This window comes from Rhea pennata, chromosome 19 (genome assembly GCF_028389875.1).
Source record: "Rhea pennata isolate bPtePen1 chromosome 19, bPtePen1.pri, whole genome shotgun sequence".
NCBI lineage: Eukaryota > Metazoa > Chordata > Aves > Rheiformes > Rheidae > Rhea > Rhea pennata.
In genome coordinates this window covers 9,437,853-9,461,322 of record NC_084681.1, presented here as the reverse complement: position 1 = coordinate 9,461,322, position 23,470 = coordinate 9,437,853, and the positions used below count along the sequence as shown (strand labels likewise).

Below are 23,470 nucleotides of genomic sequence, written 5' to 3'. Positions count from 1 at the left end.
GATCCTTCCCCACGTGCCTTGAAATGGAAACGTGTGGCCTGATAGGTGGAAGAACTGAACAAATATGGCTGCAGGCATAGTTTAAATTGGACAGCCCCAAATTAGTGAACCCTGCTATGATCAGATGTTCAAGTCATGATCCCAAATTCATGCAGTAAATTAAGGGTAAATACGGAAATAGGTCTTGCTGTTTCTGTATTTCAGTTTAGTAGCTTACCCCAAGGACCATCTCCTCTCTTTCTGCAGTCTGTAAGAGAATTGTTTTAGAAATGGGTTTATATTAGGTGACAGGTGAATCAGAATAGTGGAAATAAAAGAAATCTCTAAACCCAGGGGCTCCCTATTAGTGCGTAAATGATTAGTTATGTAAGCTAATCCAGAGTAGTATAAAAACCATTAGGTCTTCTAGTTTCCCCCCAGGGAAATGCTGCCTAAACTGCCAAATGCCTCCTGCAGCTTGGACACAGACAACCTCACTACACATTATATCGCAGTCTCTGTATAGTGATGGTATCTGAGCAAACTGAGTTTGGGAACCTCTCCTGTAAACCTCCATCCAAACCTTCAGATTAATCTAGCTTGCACAGGATCCTTTTCAATCATCTATTGATGTTTTGGGATCCAAGAGATAAGTGCAGTACTTCTAGCTAGAAACTGAGGTAATGCACAACATCTCTTTGCAGTGTGAGATTTTTAGCATCAGCTGTGGCCTTCACTTTGATAGAGCAACAGAAGGGTTAACTAGAGACATGTGGCTGCATCTAGTTGCTTTGGATGTGTCCCTAGATGAAGTCATATGAACTTCTTTGGGCAATTCTATTCCCCTTTGTTGTAAGCACCGCGCTGGTCATACCAGCTGCATGCATCTCTGTGCCAAATAGTATCTTCATGCACATGCATTGCTTGCTCTCCTTGACTCCCTGGTGACAAGCCCTTGTTTGAAATGTGTCCTGTTTGTCTGTCTGTTCACAAGAGGAAAGTAGGAAAGGGTGAAGCTTGGTCACTAGCTAGTTTGGAAGGTCCCTGAACAGCAGTGCAAGCTCCCCGAATGTAGTCATGCAAAACATCTGGATTCCAAGCACCAAAGAGTTAAACTGAAAAAGCTGCTTATGATTCAAGTTCTTGGTTTCCTGCATGGACAAAAGTCCTGTGCTTGCATAACACTGACACGTGGAATCACAGCTGACTGGGAGACTGTTGTGGGGATCCCATGTGCTTAAAACAGAGATGTGCATTAGTTACAGTGAATGAGGGAGCATCGTTTAGGAATGACTGGAGACTTGATGCTCTGTGATGCTTGGGGGTTTCAGCTGCTGGCTGTGTGTTAAGATTGTGATCTTTGCCACTGGAGTGTGATGTGGATTTGTTGATGAGTGCTGACAAGGTCCACAGAGTTTCCCCGACAGTAAGAGATGCAGAAGTGCAGAGTGCAACTTCTCATGGACAGGCCTTGAATGAGGTTATTTATAGCCTTGTACCAGATGTCATTGGAGCAAAGTCCTGGCACTAGAATCCTTTCAAGAGAGCCTTGCATCAGTTGCAGCAGGAAGAGGGTGGGAAAGCAGAGAAGGGGAGTGATAGTGAAATTTAGTTTTCTCCAATTTGCTCTGTTAGTCTCATCCTATTGCAAACGAGGTGGGGGGAGGAACCCACTAGAGCAGAACACAGTGCACCCAGAGAGAAAAAAATGTGTTCATTATCAACTCTCCCAGCCCCAGCAAGCCTTCTCTGAGGAGGTGGAGGAGGATGGCACTGGAAGGGACGCAGCCATGAGTGATTTGCCACATGCATGCTCCTGATGGAGCAGGCTGTGAAGGGCTCTGGTTCTTGCGGGAGTGAAAGGGAACGTTTTGAGACAAAGTGTTAACAGGTACCGCAGGAGTAGGTTAGCTATTGAAGGGTGCATGCGTGGGGTGCTGAGCATGACATCCCTTTTCCTAGGAGTAGGCAAAAAATGTACCAAATGAGGAGGCAAGGAGCAAGGAAGGCTCGTGTGTCTTGACTATTTTTTATGTGCTAAATCATGCAGTGCTGGTTACCTAAGTAGCTGCGTGTGGTCAGACCTCTCTCGGTTGGAATACGTGCATCTCTCCATGGTGTTTATTTTCCTTCATCTTTTTGTTGCTGAAATATCAGTTTGCAAATTGCTTTTGGGCATGTTGGCAAACCAGCTCATGGCTGCTGAACTTTCTCTCTTCCCCTCAAAGTCTGGTGTCCTTCGTCACGTGTGCATAAAAGGCAAATTCCCGAGCTTTGGCTGCCCACCACAGTTATGTTCTGAGCCTCCAAGGCAGGCACATCCGGTGGTGTCTACTGTTTACCAAAACCCCTAATTGTACCTTAGGCAGAGTGCACCGATTTACTCCCTGCTATATTTATCTTGTGTCCGCGGCTGCAAAAGAGACGGGAACTCAGCCTCTTTTATGTCTGCAGTTAGAAGGTTGTTGTTTGTTAGGCAACGCTGCAGCTGAGCTAGCAGAGAAACTACTGTAGATGCATAGGGCTGACTTGCAAAGCACAAATTTTCTCTGCTGAAGTTCTGATAGCTGTGAAAGCAATGCATGTTTTTTAGTAAAGCTCTGGCAGCAGAAGTTTTCCTGATTTACTGATTCAATAGGGCAGTCTCTCCTTGGCTTGATATTTTTGCGGTTTAATTTCTGATCCAAAGTGTGGTGTGATGATCTGTAAGTTGTTTAGGCCTGAATGATTCTGCTACACAAGTAAAATAGGGTCTACTGCCTAATTCTGGAGCATTTTCTGTGCTTCACTGGATTGGCCCTTCAGCAATCAAGGCAAGTCTGTAAGAGGCCAGTTGTGTTGTCTTGTTGCTGCATCACACCATGGCAATATCTCTCCGTTGTGCTGCAGTGTGGTAGAACAGCAAAGTGTGCTGAGAATGCCTCTCACCTCAGCTTGCCCCACAGGCAGCAATATTTTGAGAGTTCCTGTGCTTAGAAGCTGCTTTCATGAAGAACATGAATCAAAGATCTAAGCAAGTCCAGGGTGAGATCTGCAGTTGGTGTCAGAGGGTAGCCCTGACATCAGAGGAGCTGCTTTAATACACGCTAGCAGAGCATTGCTCTACACTAGACCATACTACCCACATCTAATGCAGATGGAAAATGTGCAGCTTGTCAGACAGGCTTTTGCTGCTGCAGAGATAAAGCTGCATGGTGAGCTGTGCTCAGTGGTTGTGGTTGGGGTGGCTCAAGGGTCTCCTGGGGCCAGCTACTCTGAGGAACAGTGGAGGGGGAGCAGTGGGTAATGTAACCTGTCCTCTAGCTTATTAAATAGGACCAGAAAAAAAAGACAGCTCCCAGAGATGTATACAAGACTTGGGGCAATCTTGTTTCATTTAATCTGCCTGCCAAAGAGACAGAGTTGGTAACTGTCCTGAAAACTTTGCTACTTGATGCCTTCTCCTCCTGCCAGGTAGGATCTATTGGAGGGAGCTGCTGGGGAGGTAGGGGAGCAGAGAGCAAACAGCCATTATTCAAAAGAAGAGCAAATACAACCAGACTGGAGACCCTGTTTTACCCCTGCAACTGCTCAGTAGGGGATTGCCCCAGACCATCAGGTATGGGATAACTCCACCCTGTTTAGGGGGGTAGAGGAGGAAAAGGGAGGAAGAGTTTGTGTTGAAAGGGCTCTTCAGGAGTAAGACTGATGGTAGGGATGAATCTGGAAAGGAAAGCCTAAGCAGAAGGTCTTGGAAAAGTAAGCATTTATTTGAGAATCCATGCAATGTCCCGAGAGGGTGCAAGTCCAGTCATTCTGCCTTGCTTTTCATTCTGCACCGCCAGCTGCTATTAATACTTGAGCATATGAGCGTTAAAGTGCGAGCAGAAAGCCTGGGGAGGATACGCTAGGGATTTCCGGCAATATGAAGCTTTCAGGCAGAGAGTCAGTGTGGAGTAGAGCCCTAGCAGGGGCTGCTCGTAAAGACTCATCTCTCCCCCTGGCAAAAATCAGAGCAGAGGGAGAAATCTGTATGCTTCCAGTCAGGGTGTTGTATGGGTTCAGGGATGGGAGGGGATGTTCTGCTGACGTTTTAGTAAGCTTCTACTGTACTTCCGTGCACTGTTCTGGGTTGTGATGAACCCTGTGTCCTGGGCACGATCTTTGGCATAGGAAAAATAATAACTTCAGAAGGGAGGATCAGTGTTTGCCTGTGTCAGATGAATATGGTTTCTCATCAAACTGTTCAGGGAGGGGAAAAATAGTACTTGGCAAGCAAATGTGGACTAAGAGGAGTCCTATTCTGGGACTGCTTGTGGCCATGGTCTGGGATAGGGCAGCTTGGTGCCTGGCCAGATAGGCGAGGGCAAAGGAGGAGTGGCAAGGCAAGGAGCAGGCCACAGTGTTCAAAGAATAAGTACCTCCTTTAAAAAGAGGAGCATCTTTTTTAAGCTGGCATTTTCTTTCCTCCCTGTCCCTAGGGCTCCTAAACGTAAGTGACGGGTTCCTGGAGCAAATACTCAGGGGAGTCATCTTCTGATCCAGCCTGGAGGTAGATAGCATAGAGTTGATATAATCGACTGTTTGAGATTGGACCTGTGTTTTCTCATCTTAAAATGCTTCACCAAACATAATTTGGCTTAGATGTGTTTCCCGCTGCCTTCCCTCTCTGTACTTTTGTTGCTAGCATTACAGATAACTGAGCTTGTAAGAGAACCTGTTGAATCACTGTGTATTCCCTGCCTCGCCAGACCCTCAAGGTCTCCGGCTGCTCTAGCCATTTTCCAGCACCAGTCAATGCAGTCTGAACCTTTGATCCATGTGCTGACTTGCAGCATTTGTCCTTTCCAGCTCGCTCAACACCAGAGCATGGTGGAAGGCTTTGTCAACTGTAGGCTGTAGCTCTAGGGCTGTGCAGGTGAACCAGGTAGAAGAGAAAATACTTTTGAGAGTATGCATGTATCCATAGTTGTGGGTGAGATTTTGCTGTCTCCACAGTGGCTTCCACCTTTATCTACTTGTTCATGTCCGACGGGCAGTTTGTGGCTTAGTGAAGAGCTCTGGTGTTGCTGGGCTAGCATATGAAATGTGTGAGAGAGAAGATCCAAACTGAGCCTCTAACAGGGTTTGGTTCGCTTTCTTTCTAGCAATTTCCTTCCTAGTTTTCTCTACACCTGGCAGAACTTCCTGCTGGCTGCCAGGCATTGTAATTTCTGAACCTGCTAGGTGGGGTGAAGGGAAGCAACCATGTACAGCCCACATCACCGTCTGCCTCAGCAAGCCCTGGGTAGGGGCAGAGCAAGGCTCCTGCTTTGCTTCATCTGCTCTTTTGCAAAAGGAAATTGATTTTATTTTTATGGAAGATGGCAATTGCTTCCTAAAATTCGCTCCTAACTCTTCCCTGCCCTGCTGGCTCTGCCAAAGGAGAGTCCTAATGGGCCTTGAGCTCTGAGAAAACTGACTGAGCCAGGAAAGGTTCTTCTCTGCCCTTTCCCTAACCTTTGATGTTTGCCTGGCTCCCTGCCCTGGCCTTTTAAAGGTGATGCTAGAAAATGTAATATAATTTATCTTACTTTATTTAGACTTATACAATACATAGATCACCAAATGCCTATCTGAGCAGGAATTTGGCAAGCTCCTCAAAAACTGAGGAGGACAGGAGGACCCTACTCCTCCGACTTGCAGCCCTGAGTACCAGCTCCAGTCCTGGTGCCCCGCAGGTCACTGGACACAAGGGTTGGATGGGAGCAAACCCCAGCCTTGGAGTTGTGGGCATGGCATGTAAGTCCAGCACCCATCGCTTTTAACCGATGTTACCTGAATGCCTCTGCCACTTGCAGTGTAGCAACACTGCTTTGCAAGGGCTTCTTTAGAGGAGGACACAAAATTGTACTTTTAAAATGAATCCATAAAAACTTGCTTGATGAGTTGAATTATCAGTAAATGCATGTCTTGAGGCTTTGTGAATTGAAAGTTCAACTGCATTAATCTTAATTTGGATTTATTTCCCTGAGCGTCTCATGTTGATCTACCCTCAGCGAAATGATGCCTTTGCTTGGTCCACTCCCAATCACCTGGATCTTGATGAGTTAAAATCTACAGGCTGAATCGTGTGTGCTGCCTTCATCTCTTTCTTTGTCCTTTCTTGATAATTCCCCTGAGCTTTTCCCCTTCCTCTTCAGCCTGAGACTGGTTAAGGCGTAAGAGGCATGGCAGTAAAGACTGCTTGGTGAAAGCAATGGGTTGAATTTTTCAGCTGCGTGTAGCAGTGTGGCTCCCCTGGGTTCTTTCTTTGTGTATGGCACCTTCTAAATATCAGGCAGGAAATACATGGCTTTTGATTGTGCATGGGAAACTGTTGCTTATTGTCCCCTCTTTAATGCCTTGCGCACTGGCAGCAGGAGCATGCAAAGCTGTAATAGCAAATAGAGAATGGATGGGAATTTGAGAAGGAATCAAAAGCTGCCTGCCTAGGGACTAATCCAACCTCTAACTGCTGAAGACCAGAGTGAAACTTTCCCAAGGAATGGAGTGTTTTGGAACTACCTTCTACCAACTTTCTTGTGTCTGTTGCTGCAGTGGCTGCTGCTGGCTCCAGGATGCTGGGCTGACCGCACCATTCGTCTGAGCCTATGTGATGTTTTCCTTGTTCCTCCCTCTGGTTTGATGACAGTGATATTCCATCAGCTGGTGTATGGGGAAAACATACCAGTTTGCTGCTTGCTCGCGCTCTCACCCCCCCCCCCCTTTTTTTTTCAATATTCACCCTGAAAAGCAATGCAAGATAGAACCAGGTTATAAAATCCAAGGCATTTGGCCCAGCAGCTCCTTTAATGCATGAATTTCTTCGTTGGAAGCTTATTCATCCAGCCAGGAAACAATCTGTACTTCTGCCCATGTTATGGGGGAAAGTGCCAGGCTCTGTCTAGGCTGCAGTGCATGCAACTTTCCACATGAACTGTAAACATTTTAGTGCGAGGAGTGTCACGTGTACAGCGCCGAGCACGCGAGGGTGCCGCCGGCATGCCCGCTCTGCACAGCAGCGATAGCATTTCTTCCCGGCATCGTCCATCCCTGGCCGCGGCTGCCTTGTTTGCCCGCTCCGAGGGGAGCGCCGGTGCCCTCGCATCTGGCTTGTTGACTCACAGCTCTAGACTATCAATGGGACTCGGCTGCGAGTGATACAGGAGGTTGGCAGCTGGCCGCCCGCTTTGCCGCGTAGCGTTGCCACCCGCCGCGCGAGATCGGCACGGGGCTTCCAGGGACGACGTCCGGCAGCTCTGCGCCGAGCCGGCGGCCTCGGCACCGTGCTGAGGAAATGCGGCGCTCCCCGAAGCCGGCAGCGCAGCCTGGCCCCCCCCCCCCCCCCCCCCGGCCTGTGCCCGAGAGCTGAGGTCGCATCAGGTCCGGGCTACGGGCAGCGCTGAGCCCGCGGGCGCCGTGTCAGAGGAGGTGCTGAGCCAAAGCCTCCGCCGCCCGTCTCTGGCCGCTGGCCAGGTGGAAGTTTCCACGAAGAGCAGCCCGTCGCAGCCGCGGGCGTGCCAGCGCATCCCGGACGTCCAGCCGCCCGGTGGGGCTGCTCCGCTCGCTCCGCGCCCCGGCAGCCTCCCGGCGCTTTGCGGCACGCGAGCGGCGCTCTCAAAGCCCAGCCCCGCTCCGCCGACTGCGAGGCCGGTGGCTTCTGGCGCGCCGGCTCCAGCCGTCCTCGCCTTATCGCTGCCTCGCCGAGGGGAGGGCGCAGCCGGCGGCCGTGCGACGGCGAAGCGGGGGGACTCCTTGCCAGGATCCGGTAGTAAAACTCGCCGGCAGGCTCGCAGCGGGGAGAGTAAACACGCGCGGCGCTCGGGCGCTGCCTGGTAGCCGCAGCCCGCGATGCTGTGCCTGCGAATGAAGTCAGCCTTCATCAGCCGAATAGTTTATGCATGAACCGAAACTTCAGACCTGGCTGGGTGGGGAAACAAGCAGGATCTTTGCTCTTTTAAAATGCTCTAGCCAAGGAAGGAGGAGGGGAAGAGAGGAAATAGCAGCAGAATAAGACCGGGGAAGCAAGGAGAGATTTGAGAAGCTGGATGAGTTGTTCGCTCTGTTATTGCAAGGAGCCAACTTCCTTAAGCATCTCCTGGTGGATATTAAGAGAGAACTGTGGAGACTGGAGCGTTCCCCTGGACACTCGCACGCTGTAGCTTTAAGACCGTTTTACGGAGGACTTGGGATTTTCAGTTTTCCTGTGCCTGGTGGAGTATTTCAGGGAGCTACAGAATTTTCGGGTCATGCACCCCCTTTTTCTGTTTTTTTCTTCCTTTCTCTTTCTCTCTCACTCTTTTTCATTTCAAAGAGACAAAGCTACTTCAGTTTGGAGCACAAACATATGATCAGCACATGGAAATGTGGTAATTTGGATGCGTTCGTGATTGCAACAGATTGAAGAAATTAGACCAGACAAAGAGCTTTTTTTGGAAGAGGAGGAGGAGGCGAGGCAAGGAGGAAGGGAGAGTGGGTGAAAGAAGGGGACGCCACCGAAAAAAGGGACGGCCGTGACACGCGGATGCTAAATATATCCCGTAGTAATGGAGAGGGACCGGATTTCAGGTAGGCTATTGATCTTTTAATGTTTTATCTTGCTTCTGCTCTCCTACCTTTCCAGTAGCTTCTGCACTTTAAGAAGAGAAACAGCCACACTCTGGTTTGATTTCAGTGAATTCTTTTATTTATTTATTTTTTGCAATGCTGCCTTTTTACTTTTCTTTTTCTTTTTTTTTCCCATCCTCCTGAGTCCTCTAGACAGAATGTGGTTCCAGGAGAAGCCCAGGGGGCACTGGGGGAAAAAGTAAAAAAAAAAAAAAAAAAAAAAAAAAAGGAGGGAAAAAAAAAGAAACTGCTAGGTCTGGATTTCATTTGAGTCTCGCTCTCCCCCTCTCCGCTCCCATTTGCCGCGCGGCGCGAGGGGGATGAATGCTGAGCCTGTTAGCTCAGCGCTCCGAGCTGGGAAGAGAGAGGAAAATAGCCGAGCTCTTGGCATGGAGATGCATTTCTCTTCTGAAGGTTGGCTCCTCAGTTTGTGTGATTGCGTGTTGTGGCTGCGCTTTCTCTGCCTGCCAAAGTCTCTTCCCCTTCTTTTGCCCTCCCAAAACACCTCTTTTGCCGGGCAGAAGCTGCGGGACGGGGCCTCGCGGCTGCGTGCGCGGCTGTAGGTTGTGTAACGCTGGAGCTCGCGCAGGCAGCGCAACTTGTGCTTTACCTTGCCGGCCAAGCGTGTGGGTGTAGGGGTGGCGGGGAGGGGACCGAGGGCGATAAAAAGAGCGATGAATAACTCCCTTTAATTCCCCTGCTTCCCTGCAAATCCTGGCTAATGGTGCATGGCTGTGCGGTTCCAAAAACGGCTCCCGGGTGCGTTGGCTGGTCGGATGTCGAGGCTTCGGAGAGCGGCTCTCGTAGCATTTGCCGGATGGCCGTAATGGTAACAGTTTACTCCCCAAACCAGGGAGGTGAGAAAGGCAGTGTGGCTTTTTCCGAGGAGGGGGGGAGTGTCTCGATCTCGGCATGCTCGAAGAGGACAGAGGATGCCAAAGAGAGCGTGAAGCAGCGGGGAGCAAAACCACTTTGCAAGCACCCTGGTCTAATGCAGTGGTTGTTGCCCCTTCCCACCTCCACGCTGGTCCAGCGTGGGCACGAGGCCCTCCGCTTCCCGGGCATTCCCCACTGGGCATCGGCGCTGGACGGAAAACGATCAGGAGGATAGGAAACGCTCAAGCCAGGGTGGAGTGAAACTGTGGTTGGAGAAGGCTGCTCCCGTTGTCGGCCCAAACTGGACCCGCAGGGCCCCATCTGAGCGAGGCTTCGAGCTCCCGGTTCGGTCTGGGAGGACGCTTACCTGCAAGAGCATCCTCAGCTTCCCACCGCCTTTGAGGAACGCAGATGATAACTTCTCCCTCTCACTCCATCCCTCTTGCTCGTGTTTTCTCCTCTGGTTTGAGCCACTACAAAGCATCCCTGTGTGCCGCTCGTAGCTGGATGGTGCACGTTTCAGCACCGCAGTGCTCTGCCCTGGGCAGCCTGGTCCTGCTGCGTGCAGGCCTCTGCTGGAGGAGCACACAAGCTGCCTGTGGCCGCAGAAGCAGAGGAGGGGGCAGCACAGCCTGAGCTGGCCTTTTAAATCCCCTGTTACATCCTCTGCGCAGCACTAGTTTCCCTTTCTCTGCTAAGAGAAGTGGTGGGGTTTGCAAAAGATTGCTGGTGAGCAAGCGCGCTCCAATTTTGGGCTCTAGCGCCATGATCTGAGGCGCGCGCCCTGTCCCAGGAAAGTGTCTGAGATGGGTTTCTGCATACTCAGCGTGTTCAACCGCTGCAGCAAGCAAAGAGCCCTCTGGCCTCAGGCTGGCTCTCAACCGCTTGCATGGCGCAGAGCATCCCGTGGGCAGGAAGACCCTGGTGGAGAGTGTGTGTGTGAAGATGCAAGAGCTCTTGCTAGCCCCAGGGATCACTAGCAACATTCGCAAACTCGCATGTGTGCTAACTTCTTATTATGTGTATGTATTTCACTGACCCCTGCTGGAACCTGATTTTTCATGGGTATTTCAAATCCAGCTGAGTCACAGGTTGCCGGGAGGGGAGCCAGGTAATCCGGCATCGATGCAACCCGGCTGACGAACACGGCAGGCAGGTGTGTGCGGCAGCATGTGCCAAGCCGTAGGTAAACGCAAACGTGCCTTAACTGAAGGCAGTTGTGCCTGTGGGCTTGGCAAAGGATGCTGAACGCTCGCTGTCATGCTCCAGCCTGGACGAGGAAGCAGGAACAGCCACGGGAAACACCGGGAGAGTGCTGCTGCCAGTGAGCAGGCCCGTGTCGGGGAGAGCCGTACTGGCCGTCTCGGCAGAGCTTCTGAAACGGAGCTCAGGCATGAAATACAGGATGGAGAAACAGATGGGAAGAAGGGTTGGTATTAGGCCTTATCCATGATGCCTGGTTTGGAGGAGTTAATCTAGGCAGGGAAAGCAGCCTAAAATAATGGCAATAATGGAAAGGTTAAAGGGAAAGTGAAATCTGTGCATGGAGCCACAGGAAAATCTCGTTGAGTGAGATTCTGGAAACACAACTGAGAACATCATTTAGTTACGCTGTTTGCTTCCCAGGTCTATGGTGCAGTGCTGATTCCCAGGGCAAGTGACTTGGCAAATCTCATTCTGGCCGACTGCCAGGCGTGAGACTGGCATTTGCTAGCTGATGGTCCAGCTACATCCTGGGGCTGGACTCTTGCTTGCAGCTGGCTGTGGTACCGCTGGCTGTTAGGTCTAAGACGTTCCTGGGTACGTGAGAGATGGACTTGCCTCAGTGGCACAGTCTGCCCTGTGCCTGGATGCGGTTTGGGAATTGCTTCCTCGATGGCACAAGGGAGCTGGCAATGCTGCTGCTCGTGCTGGTGGCAGGGGGGAGCTGCTCACTCTGGCCTACTGCACTGACGCTGAGCTGGCCACGTTCCAGCAGCACTGCTTTGGCCCTCAACATGCTTTTAATTAATATTTTGCTGTGGGTAGGAATAAATAACTCCTGATCTGAATGTACTGCTGCCAGACTGGTGTTAGGGTACCGCAGAGACTGGGAATTGGGCCTCTTTTCTTCTCCTTGAGGGCTGGTTTTCCACAGCTGCTGGAGCAGAGCATGGCCCCCAGAGCTTTCTCTGGCTTAGGCAAGCTCAGGCGTTTCTGCAGTTGAGTGATGTCCCTAATGCGGGATCCTGGCCCTGGTGATGGCGAGTGCCCAGTGCTGCAGGAGAAAGGAATCAGATGTGTGAGGTAACACTGTAACCGTGTGCCAGGAGCACTGGTAATACCCTCCGAGTCCTGCTGCATGCAAAGGCCTGTTCAGATTGTGTTGTCTGTACGCATCCTGCCCAGCTGCTCCCTGAGGGCCTTGTAGGCACCTATCACCATTGCATCTGGGCACCTCAGCAGCGTATGGAGGAGGTTGTCACCTGCCTCATCCCTTGCTCCCTTGTAGGGGCAGAGCTGTGCACAGTGCTGAGTTTAAGAGGTTTTTCTCAGCCTTTCTACAGGCAGGTTGATGCTGGAGCAGGTGGACATCAGGAGGGGGCACGAGGGAGACGTTGGGGTATACCTGCCTTGAAAGATTCATCTCCAGGCTTAGGCCAACCCTGAGAAGTCCTTGCCTGCTCGAGGACAGTGAACATCTCTGTCAGTCTCTATAACAAGGTACTTAATCTCAGGTGGTGTCATTAGGTGCCAGTATAAATGTAATAATAATAATTGTATAACCTGCTAGTTGCTTTTCATCTGGATTAAACCATCTCCCCCATCACGTGGAACAAAGTCCACAAGCTAATTCAACATGGAGAGCCTTAGCTCTGCGGTGATTTGTTTCCAGGTATCCCTCTCCAGGGTTTTGGGGCCTGGGAGCCGTGCTCTGGAGTTGTTTTCTCGGTCACATCTGCCCTTCTTCTCTGCCTTTAGTTTGTTTTAGGGGCAGCAGGGGTGTTTCTCAGGTGGAGCTGGCTGTCCTTCCTTTCCCTAGGAGACAGCTATTTTGATTAGTCTATATCTTTCTACAAAGCATTTAATGATAAAGCTGTGGGGCCCTTGATCTCTTAAAAAAGAAAAGAAAGGGTCACTAGCAACCCCAGAAGGTAGGGGATCATTTACTGTGGTGATGGGGTGCAACCATCACCGGAAAGGAAGTCTGATCTCCCAGGTAAATCAAGGTCACTTTTTAAAAGATCCCTTTGAAAACCTAGTGCAAGAGTTAACAAATGATCAGTAGGTGAACGTAATTCCTGATTGCAAGGAGTGGCATGTTACACAAGGCCCAGGAGGTCCCTGCTGGAAGTGCTGGAGGTGCTTATAAGCAATCTGTTGAGCTCCAGAATGAATGATGAACTGTTTATTAACCTATCTGGTGATTGTCTATTAATCTTTCAGTCATATATATACATATATATGTGTGTGTGTGTATCCACAGGTACTTACATGTGTAAGTCTGTGTGTACATATGTATATAAAATTTAATTTGAGGCTTTATATTTAATTTTATGAACTTAAAGGATCAGAGCACCAAGGAGACTGCCACTGTTTGAAGTGAGTGTAGCTTTCAACAGCTGTGTAGGCAGCATCTTTCAGGACTAAATGTGTTAAGGCAGAGTATCTTCATTGGTCCTCAGAGCCATGTAGGAAACCCCTACAGTCCTGGACATGAGCAGTAGGAAAGAATGTAGTGATCTTTTCTGAACACTGGAAGTGTGAAGGATTGTTGAGAGGAAATGTGCTGTCTCTCTGTTACAAATGGCAATTTTTAAAATGCAGGTAGTGGAGCAGAAAGGTTGGGTTTTTTTCTGATCCCTCTAGCTGTCCTTTGTCTCTGGTATTTTTGGTGTTCTACTGTTTCTGAGAAATAGGAATTAAAGCAGTTGCTTGGAGTCTGACATGTTTCTTTCTAATGCTCCTCTCCCAGCTACACACCCTTTTTTACCAAATCACTGTCTTTTTCCCTTGCCTTGCAACACATTACACTGATGGCGTGCCAGGCCAGTCATTTGGAGTCTAGATTCTTCTCCCTTCTGTTAGACATCACTGCATTCATCCAGGACAGCACCTAGAGGTGCCTTTCTATGCCTTTGTGCCATCCTTAATGTTCCTTTCTGTTGCTTCTGTTGGTGTCCTGTTGCATGGCCTACACTGTGCTAATCACCTGCAGTTTGCTGAAGCCTGTGGTGGCCTGCCCCAAGGTTGTAGGCCTATGTCCTAGGCACTGTAAAAGTACTTTCAGTTCTTTCATCACAGTTCTTGTTCAAGTGTCTACTTTCCAGGTAGATTCAGAGTGGTAACCTGTTGTGACCGTGTGTTTTAGTTCATCTAATAATCGAATAGGTTCATCCTGACCTCCTCTCGGGGCTGGACATGGGTTTCATGAGGCTGCAGTGTTTTCAGCATGCTCTGCACTGCTCCCAGTGTGTTCTGGGATATACGTTCTTGCTTGGCCAGCGGATACACCTCCTCCGTTGCCTGAGGCATGTTGAGGTATGAAGCATTATCCATTTCCTGATGTCTGCTCTTAAATCTGCTGGAATTTATGCTCATCACCATTAAATACAATCCCAGTATGGCGCACAACTCATCTTTTGCCTGACAACGTAGGTAATGCTTTTTGACACTTCTCAGTTGAACTTGGCTAACCCCAGCATAGGAGCTCCTTTCCTGCCTGCCCTCCTGCTTTGTGCTTTGCTGAATGACTTGGAGCTTCCCAGCAGAGTGATTCCCATGCTGCTAGGGATGAGGGAGGACATTTCTCATGCAAGTCAGAGCGATTCCAAGGTCCAGCATACCATAATGCTGAGTAGGAGCAAGTACGTAGTTAGGGAAGTATGTCTGGGTCAACACATGTCTTCTGTTGCCTTAGTGATCTCAGAAGCACAGTATCTGTGTCCTCTTGGCTTCTCCATGCAGTAGTACTTGCAGCTGTAACTAATGCTGGCAGGACAGAATAAGATGTTAGAGAGCAACAATGCTTCATGCTGCAAGGTCTGCTGTCATGCTAAGTGTGGGTGCTGCCTGCTGCCAGGTCTCCTCTGCCATTGTATAGGGGAAGGTCTGATGGGGAGGGAATCTCATCTTAGGGATGGTCTGAGACTTGAGGGAATTTAGGTTAAATTTCTTCCTCTGTTCCAGATTTTCTGTTAATCCTTAGGAAAAGGCTTTTTTACTCCCATTACACATTGATTTGGTGTAAGAATCTGGCCTTTGGGTCTCTGAACTGAAGTTCTCGGTAGGTGAGGTGAGGATAACAGTGGTGCTGGACTGTACATGGGAGTGGAGAAGTACATTCAGAAACCTGGAGGTTTCTAAACATGCATGCATGCAGCATGGGGAGTTGTGGGTCTCTGGCTGGCACATGTCTGAACTTCTGAAGCTATTCAACCCAGACTATTTGTGCTTGATGGATACTTGCTGAGAACAGTTGAAAATGACAGTATACTGTCCTTTACATGTGTGCTTAACCAGTGTCCCTTGAATGCTTTAAACTTGAGTTTCTAGGGAGACTGGCTGTGCCCACTGCCTTCTCATCAAAGGCTTTTACTTGCAAGTACAGCTTCCTTTCCAAACACCAACACAGAAAACTAACTCCCCCATGCCCCTCTTTGAGCTTGCATGGAGTATAGCATTTCCTCTTTTTCTGTCCTCTCTAATGCTTCAGGCTGCTGCTGTTGTATTTATTTGTGCTGTGCTAGCAGCTGGGTACCCCACACATGGCTACGGGATGAAGCTGCTATTGAAGTGAAGGAAAATGTTCCCTCAACATAACGTTTGGCAGAGCTATGGTATTGCTGATGCTACGAGTGTTGTTGGAGGCTTCTAAATAGCTCTCTCCTGTGGCTTGGGGAAGAATAAGAATGATTTTACAGGTGAACAAAATACATTAGTTTTACAGATAATAATCATGTAAGAGACTAGAAAGTGGATATTTTGGCTTGACGTGGTTCATACCAATGTGAAATTGATACTACCTAAACAGCTTCGTGTTAATTTTGTGATTCTGTTACCAGGTACCTTATAAACTAAAGCAGTAGGTCTTGGAGCAAATTACGGGTTCCAGGGAAACTAATTTTCAAAATCATAAATGTGATTACTTGGATGTAGGATTCATGAGCGAGCCTGCCGTTAGTTCTGCAAAATCTACAGATTGCAGTTTTGACCATGAACCGTCAGGAAGTTTGTGGCTCGAGGCTGTGCAAAAAAGGTTTGTTAGCGTCTCGTCTTGGCGCTCTCATCTAGAAAATTAAACCATGGTGCAAGGCACAGATTCTCCGAATCAGTCACAGCCAGACTCCTGAGGCTCTTGCTGTATTGTCATTCTCAGTGTAAAGCCAAGACCAGATGTGAAACCCCTGGACTGTCCTGGTTTTCTTCTCCAGAAGAGCAGCAGGGCACAGTATAAGGCAGCTATGTAGGTACATGAGTGCTCATGTGGAAGTTTTCCAGGACAGAACTGAAGCTTGGAAATTCTTACACTTTGGTTATTTTGTTGTCTGAAATGTTGATTCCTTAAAATCTCATTAGATTTGGAAAAGTGGGCTCAAGGCCCAAAGGTTTGGGCACCCTCTGTGGTTGCTAATTAAGATATTAGCCCATATATCTATGAACTGCTGTCTTAAGAGTGACTTCTTGTTTCATTAACCCCAAGCTGTGCTCTCCTTCCTTGTCTCCAGAACTTCTGGGAATATCTGTATATGCCCTGGAGCTGCCTGCAGCATCCCCCTTGCTGGCAGCTCGTCCTCTGCCATCTGGTGCTGCTTGCCGGCATGTAATGGTCTTTCCTTTGCTTTCTGATGAGTGCAGGACATGCATTTTTATTAGTTTCAGATGTTCCTTCTCTCCAGGGCTGCATGTTTCAAGTTCTCAGTCATGGTACTGAACAGTGGCTTTGGTGACGTATGCAAACCCTTGCTACCGGGGGGAGAAGCTGACATGTGGGAAGTGTCAGGACCTATGGGCATGTGCTTAGTCCATGCTAGGCTTTGTCAGAGTGCTTGATCCTTTTTGGTGTGGGAGAGTATCTAGCCTGCCTGGCATATGTGGGATGCAGTGACTCACCGTGGGTGAGCCGCTCGGATAAAGCACTGTGGGGCCTCTGGTATCAGGACTCGGCAGTGAAGGAGGCTTGCTAGGGCCTTTGTTCTGGACAAGTCTGTTGACGTAGTTTAGGGGAACGAGAGGAAAGAGAAAATTCTAAATGGGTGGTGAAGATGCTTGCTTTGAAGGACACCTAAGAAGCTAGAGGGCAGCTTTGGGGGACTCTGTCCTGGTGTGAAACTGTAGACTGGGAAATGTGAATCTGGACTCAAATCCAGGCGTCAAGTCCAGAGTTCATTTCTAGTTTATTGTCAGGCTGATGAGAACCATCACTTTGTGTAGACTACATTACACACTACACCAGTTAGAATTGCTCTGGTCACGTAGGCCTTGGATTTTGTCCCTCTGCCCCTGATTTTTGTGAACTACAGCAAGGCATGTGTTCCCTCTGTTTCTCTGGCTCCGAGATGTTCAGTTGCACTTTGAGGTTTCCACAAGCCTTTATTCAAGATAGGGGAGGGAAGGAGAATAGCCTAGTTAGATGTGAGGCTATGCATCTCAGCACCTTCCTCTAAAATATCTGAGGCTGGTCAGTTTAGAAAACAAGCTGTTGTGGCAGCTAGTCCTTGGCTCTACCTAGTCCGTAAGTGAAGGACATGGAGATCTTCCAATTTATAGAGTGCTTGAAATACAGAGCGTTATCCTGCTGGCTGTTGGTACAACCTACTGCCCGATCTGGAACAAATGCTCATTTTGGATGTCCATTTCACAAAGTGTTTTCTTTTGCCCAGTAGCGTTTCGTGTGAACCTCCCTCGCTCTGTTACTTTGGATAATTATCTGTGCTGACTGTAGATGCATCTAGAGACAAAGTCTATATGACTTGTGCAGAGATGGAGCAAATTGCCTGCGTCTGCACAACTGATCAGTGTAGGATCTCCAACTTTCCAGTCCAGAGACCTGTTACCCTGACTACACTGTCTATAAAGGAGAGAGAGGAGGCTATTTTAACCACTTCAGTTAGTCTCTGCAAACCTCTACCTTATATGTAATGCTCCGGGAACCAATAGCTGTTCTTTTTTAGTATATATGTGGAGGGGATCCTTGTATAAGAGGTGTTAGCTATGGGTAATCACTAACAATACTTAGTTGGCTTCATTAACTACTTGAATGCCTCTGAAAAGTAGGTGACTCCTGGGGTCAGAAGACTGATGTCCCTGAACTGGCTTTGCAAGATCAGAGAGAGGGTCTTTCAGTATTTCAAGTGAGGTTATCAGTGACTATAGCCCAGCGATCTGAATTACTGGTTTCCAGAGGACTAAGGGAGGATATATTTATCCCCTGAGGCATCACTCTAATTCTCTTTTTTTGACTCATGTGTCTTTCAGTCCCAGTGACTCATTCCCATTCCCAGGGGTGGGATATGCCTGGGAATAACCGGGTGGCAAGGGCTTGGGAGTGGAGGAACAGGGAGCAGCTGTAGGCTGGGGCTACATGCAGTGGGGCTGGCCTCATTCCACCTGGAACGAGGTGGGCAGAACATCCCTGCGCAGACCACTGACCTGCCACATCCCTGAGATGCAAGTCTCTGTCTGCTAGCAAGGCTGGTGACATGCAGCCTCAAGAGACAGCAAAAGACGCACAACAGGCTACTTGTATGTAAAAGGCTGCTGCAAAGAGCTAGCTGGGTAGGGGCTATGGGGGAGGCAATGTTTGTGTGCTGCCTCCTCTTCTATAAAATCTGAAGTCTGCAAGAGATTTTGAGGCCACTTTACTGAGCGGGGTTGGTGCCATTAGATGGCAGTGTTAACTTCCCAATAGGGTCCTCAGTCTGCTCTGAAAATCAGAGCTTTGGGAAGATGCTTTAAGGCTTGGTGTTTGCTCGTAATTCGTGGAAGAAGAGATGGTTCTTGCAGCCATTATAGCCCAGGAGGGCTCCGACGTGCTGCACGTGTGTGTACGTGCCTGCGTGCACCATGCTGCACACCCAGGAGACTGCATAGGAGGGAAAAAGAGGAGAAGGCTCAGTGACACGTAGGACAACTGGCTGAGGAGATGTGCCCCGCACTTCCAAGCACATAACTCACTTGTATGTCGATGCCATCAAATCTCTGCAACTAGCAAAGTGTCAACTTTTCTCTCCTGTGTTTGAGTCCCTCAGGAAGCTCTCTTGGCCATTCAGCTGCAGGTTTGAATTCACATCTGAAAGAAGTAGACATAGGACTACAGTTTGATTATGAAAAAGGCAAATAATCAGTGAGGATTACAGCAGAATAAATTCCTATGTGTGTATACATGGATCCATTTTATTCAGTAAAAGTAGTCATTTTTCCCTACATTACTTAAAGCATCTGGGTCCCTCTCTCCTAAACAGATCATGGTATTTTTGGCACAGCTTTTATTTATCAGTGAGCCAGATTTTAAACTCTAGCAGGAGGGAATAATCTTGTGGCAATTAGAAGAAGTTGGACTTTTGGAGTCTCTTTCCTGCTCTTCCACTAAATTGCTCTGTATCCTTGCATAAATCATTTAACACATGTGGTCTAACTTCCTATATGGAAAATAAGGTAGATATTTTCTGCTTTTCATAGATGAGAACTTCATGATCCTCTGCTAGGCAGCTGCAAGGGAGTTGTCATTATAAAGGTGGGAATTCGGCCAACACCCCATGCAGAGCAGAGAGGAGGCTCTCTAGGAGGTGAAGGCAACTGCTGGTACTAATCTGAGGAGTGAAGTTGAGGAGTAGCTGAACATTTAGGTGTAGACATAATTAGTTCTGACTGGATCTATCTTTCACTGTGCTGGGGAGCAAGAGTATGAGATTTATTCCTGGGGTGCTATGCCTGTCCCTCTGTCACCACAGGCACAAGACTACATGTCTCTTCTCTGCTCCTCTCATCATCAAAATCTATCCAGCTCTTCTCTAATTGCTAGGGAGATGGGAGGAGACATAAACTCACTCATCCTTTCCTGCTGCCTTCAAGTGATGGTGTCCCACCAGCCTGGGGAGGTGGTTGGCTGGCAGTTCCTTCAACACTTTCCCTTGCCCCCTCTCCCGCAGTAGATGATCATCATCTCTTGATGTGGCCATTTCTGTGCCACTTCCCTTGTGATTTGTCACCTGGAGTCCCCTCTCTCTGATGCTGAAGCATTTAGCAGTTTTGCTCTTTCTTGCTTTCCTTTTTCCTATGGCATCTTTTGGCTCTGTGGGGTCAGTATGAGACTTTGAGCAAGGAAGGCTTGAGATGCCGCTGCAGAAATGCTCACAGGGAGGGCTGTGTTTGTATTCAGTGATTTATCTGGATAGAAGAGGAAAAGCAGGCAACCTTGAGAGCAGATGAACTGCTGTGCCAGGAAACAGAAGGTCTTCAGCACCTAAAATATTTACCATTTTTTTCCTTTCTTGCATTCCAAGCAGTTCAAGTGGAGAACTGGTCAAACCCAACTTCAACCACCTAAAAAGGGTGTGTTGACATCAATATTGACAGCTGCCCTCCAGGAAAGGGGGCCCCTTTTGAAAACTGCCATGGTTGGTGAGCAATTAGTTGTTTGGGGATTTTTCTTTTTTCCAGGGAACTTGAAAATTTTCCAATGGCTGGAGAAGGAAAGTGAACGGTGGAAATTAATTGTGTCTCATGCTTCAACTGAAACACACCCTGGTGAAGGCAATATCCTCCATAAGAGGAACAGCGGTATTGGCCACAAACCAGGAAACCCTTCCCTCTCCATTCCCTAGCTCCCTGTATAGCGAGAATTAAGTGCCACGGGCAGTATTTTCCATGCTGAAGGTCTAGTGGTACCTGTTCTTGGGCGTCTTCACCCTGGAGGATGCCCACTAGAATAGCTGGTTCAGTTCAGGTTGAGCTCAGGGACTGACACTGCTTTAGCCATCAGTTTTTCCAGCAAACTGGTATTACCAGCAGTGCTGGGCTACATATGTAGGCTATTTACTGGTTGTGCTACTAGAATGTTGAAGACATTGCTATATCTTAAGAAGTCCCCCCTACCCTTTGATTCTGGTGTCTGGTGCTTGATTTGGATGTCTCCTTCCAGTCTACTATTCCCAAATGATGTGACAATGATATATGGCCCAGGAATTCATAACTGCCACAATTCCATGAATGTTAAATCCCCCTCAGATAGCTGCATATGGAGTCACTATCCTGCTTTTGCTGGAGCTGGTGCTAAATGGGTGCAGGCAAACTACAGTAGCCTGCATAGGGCTAAACATTGAATCATAAAGTGCCCTAAAACTTCCTGAATGAGGAAGAAACGAGTGGGCTGGAAAAGCTGAAAACTACAGGAATTATGGGAATGGCAGTGGAGGACTGTCTTCAAACCCTATACTTTGCAACTATTATGTACACTGCAAAAAGGAGGTAGGTCACAGGACTGATCTTAGCTTGGCTCAGATATACGTCGGTACCAGGACTGTTGAAAAGTTGAGTTTCTAAAATGAGCCTTTAAACTCACAGCTGGTTCCCAGATTGGTGGAGACCCACCTCTGATTTCCTCTGCTCACTTTTGTTGCAGCCTACTTATCCAGCAGCCATACGGCATGTCAGTGGCTGCTGCTGTGGCTGTGTTCCTGCTGCTGAATATGCTCATGTGCCTGCACACGTTGTTCCTAGTGAGAGCAGAAGTCAGCCAAACGCCCTACAAACAGGCCAGATCCCTACTGAAGGGGGCTGTGGTTGCATTTAAGAGAAAAGGAAACTTTCTGGATTGCCCTAACGGTGAGCTCCCAGGTTGGGACGTTCACGAGTGGCTCTGCAAGCTCTTGGCCCTCTCGCCATCTCAGCCAGCAGGGAAGCAGCTCAGAAATGGGGCCCTTCATGTGCAGCTGGAGAGGAAACTTCATCTTGTTCTGCACAAAGGCAAGAAGCTGACGGCCAGCAGCGCAAGGGTCACAGAGGAGCAGAGGAAGGGGATGTGCAAAAGCATGTGATGCAGAAAGTTTGCAGCAGTAGCGGCTGACGGGGAGTGAGGTAGCTGGAGGAATGAGAGTGCTGGCAGGCTGTTCTGACCTATAGGGAGAAAAGATAGAGCATTTTGTGGAAGAGGCCACGAAAGGCAGAAGGAAGAGTATCAGGAGCACTTTGCAGCAGGGAGTGGGAACCCAGTCTGACCTCTCCCTTTCTTGGCTTCATGTTGTCCTGCCTCTCCTCTTGCTTTCTGCAGTTTCCTCTCTCCGGGCCAGCAGAGACCTAGACTATCTCTTGATCACAGGCTGCAGCATTTGCCTGAGTTCTGTAGGCAGCAGCATGCCTTAAGCTTTTGCTGGGCCCTAGGCTTACCAAGAGAAGGGTTTTTTGCTGCTCATCGCAAGCAGAGTGAGGCCAATCCCTCTGTGAATCTTAACAAGGGCAGAAATTATGGGGCCTCCTCCTCTTCTCTGAAACAATTCATTATACAGTACCAAGAAAACGTAAGAGTTGAGCAAGTGATTTCTTTTGTTTAATAGACTTTTTCTTGTATCATATAGTATGTTCTCTAGGTAGCCACTAGTCCCTTTCTAGTCTGAGGCACTCTGCCCTGACAGCAGCAAGTAATAAACATTGCACAACATAAATAATGGGAAATCCGGTTCTGTGCCTGAAGTACTGTTCAAAGGCACCTTGGTGTTACACAGTTGTGCTCAGGACCTTTGGCTGACAGATTTTCCCATGAAATAAAAAGTGCCTGCTGTTGACATACAAATGTATCTGAAGTGTACGCTTTTACCGTCAAATTTCCCTTCTTCTGGCTTAAAATTCTTAGTGCATGGAAGTGTAAAAGCAAGGATACCTTAGGGGAAAGAAGCTGTCTGCACTTTTAACGGAAGCTCATTTTATGTTTTGTCTTGAAATTCAGGTTGCTGCTTCTCTGGTCAAAAATGATTCCTCAGCCAGTTCAGGAGGTGATGTATGGTCCTACATGGAGCAGAGAAGTAGCGTGGTTTAGGGTAGTTGTAGCAGGACTGTTCCCTGGTTTGCTTCTGGCCACCTGGGAGAAGCTACTTATATTAATTGAACTGTGTTTCATAGTTTCTTCTCCATTTAAACAGCAAATAGGAATGAGATGAAAGCAGGCAAGTTGGCGTCTGCTGCATATGGGATGTATGGAGTACAGTGATACACATGACAATCACGAAGATTGTGAATGAGACTTGGAGGCAACACCCTCATCTAAAGCCCGTGTGCATCTACTGGAATTAGTTGCATTTGGTAGGGCCTTGAGGGAAGTCTTAGCAGTGGAGTGTTTTAAAGGGGGGACTTCCAAGTCTGTGTTCTTGCAGTGTGATCCAAACCCTATCTCAGGTATTTTAATAAATAAGAATTTAACATCTCTCTACCTAGATGCAAAAATGATGAGAAACACAAGTTGTAGCTATTGTTATTAGGAATTTTTATTCCTATATTGTTGTCTGTAGTAGGGATATCACTGGTAAGAAGTGCAGGCAGTCATTTCTTTGACTTATGCTCTTAAAGCCCAATACTCAAGCGAACAACACCTGGGAATGTATAAATTAGCTTAAATTAATCAGAATTGATACTTGCCCTAAGCAGTGATGAGCACTGGCCCACATTTTGAGTTGTTTACCATCAAGAGTCTGACTTGGAAGTGTCTGAAGGGTGCATTGACGTCCATCCTAGTCCTTGGACTGTGCACGGGCGTAGATGTCGGGGCAGAGGAAATGGCACACCCGTAGGGGTTACACATTAGGACTTTCAGCCCTCAGCACATCCATTTCTGCGATCAAGCCCATGACTAAAGGCAGAACAGGATGGGCTGAGCTTTTAGTTATGCTGGGGGAATCTGGAGTTGTTCCAGGGAAATCACAAAGTGAGGTTAACTCCAGCCCAACTCTGCAGTTAATGACAGCAAAATGTATTTTGGCCCCTGTGCTGCGCAAATGTTCTTGGAGAAATGGACCCTATTTATCCTGAGCTCTTGGTG

At 48.3% G+C, this 23,470-nt stretch overlaps 1 protein-coding gene across 1 annotated transcript in view; it reads left to right on the top strand.

Annotated features, from left to right (window-relative positions):
* The first annotated feature begins 7,741 nt into the window (after positions 1 to 7,741).
* Positions 7,742 to 23,470, top strand: part of SEPTIN9 (septin 9) — a 126,168-nt gene continuing 110,439 nt past the window's right edge. Inside the window, exon 1 of the mRNA XM_062591377.1 lies at positions 7,742 to 8,547. Coding sequence (XP_062447361.1) covers positions 8,526 to 8,547 — 22 coding nt within the window. The 5' untranslated portion in view covers positions 7,742 to 8,525. The remainder of the gene's footprint in view (positions 8,548 to 23,470) is intronic.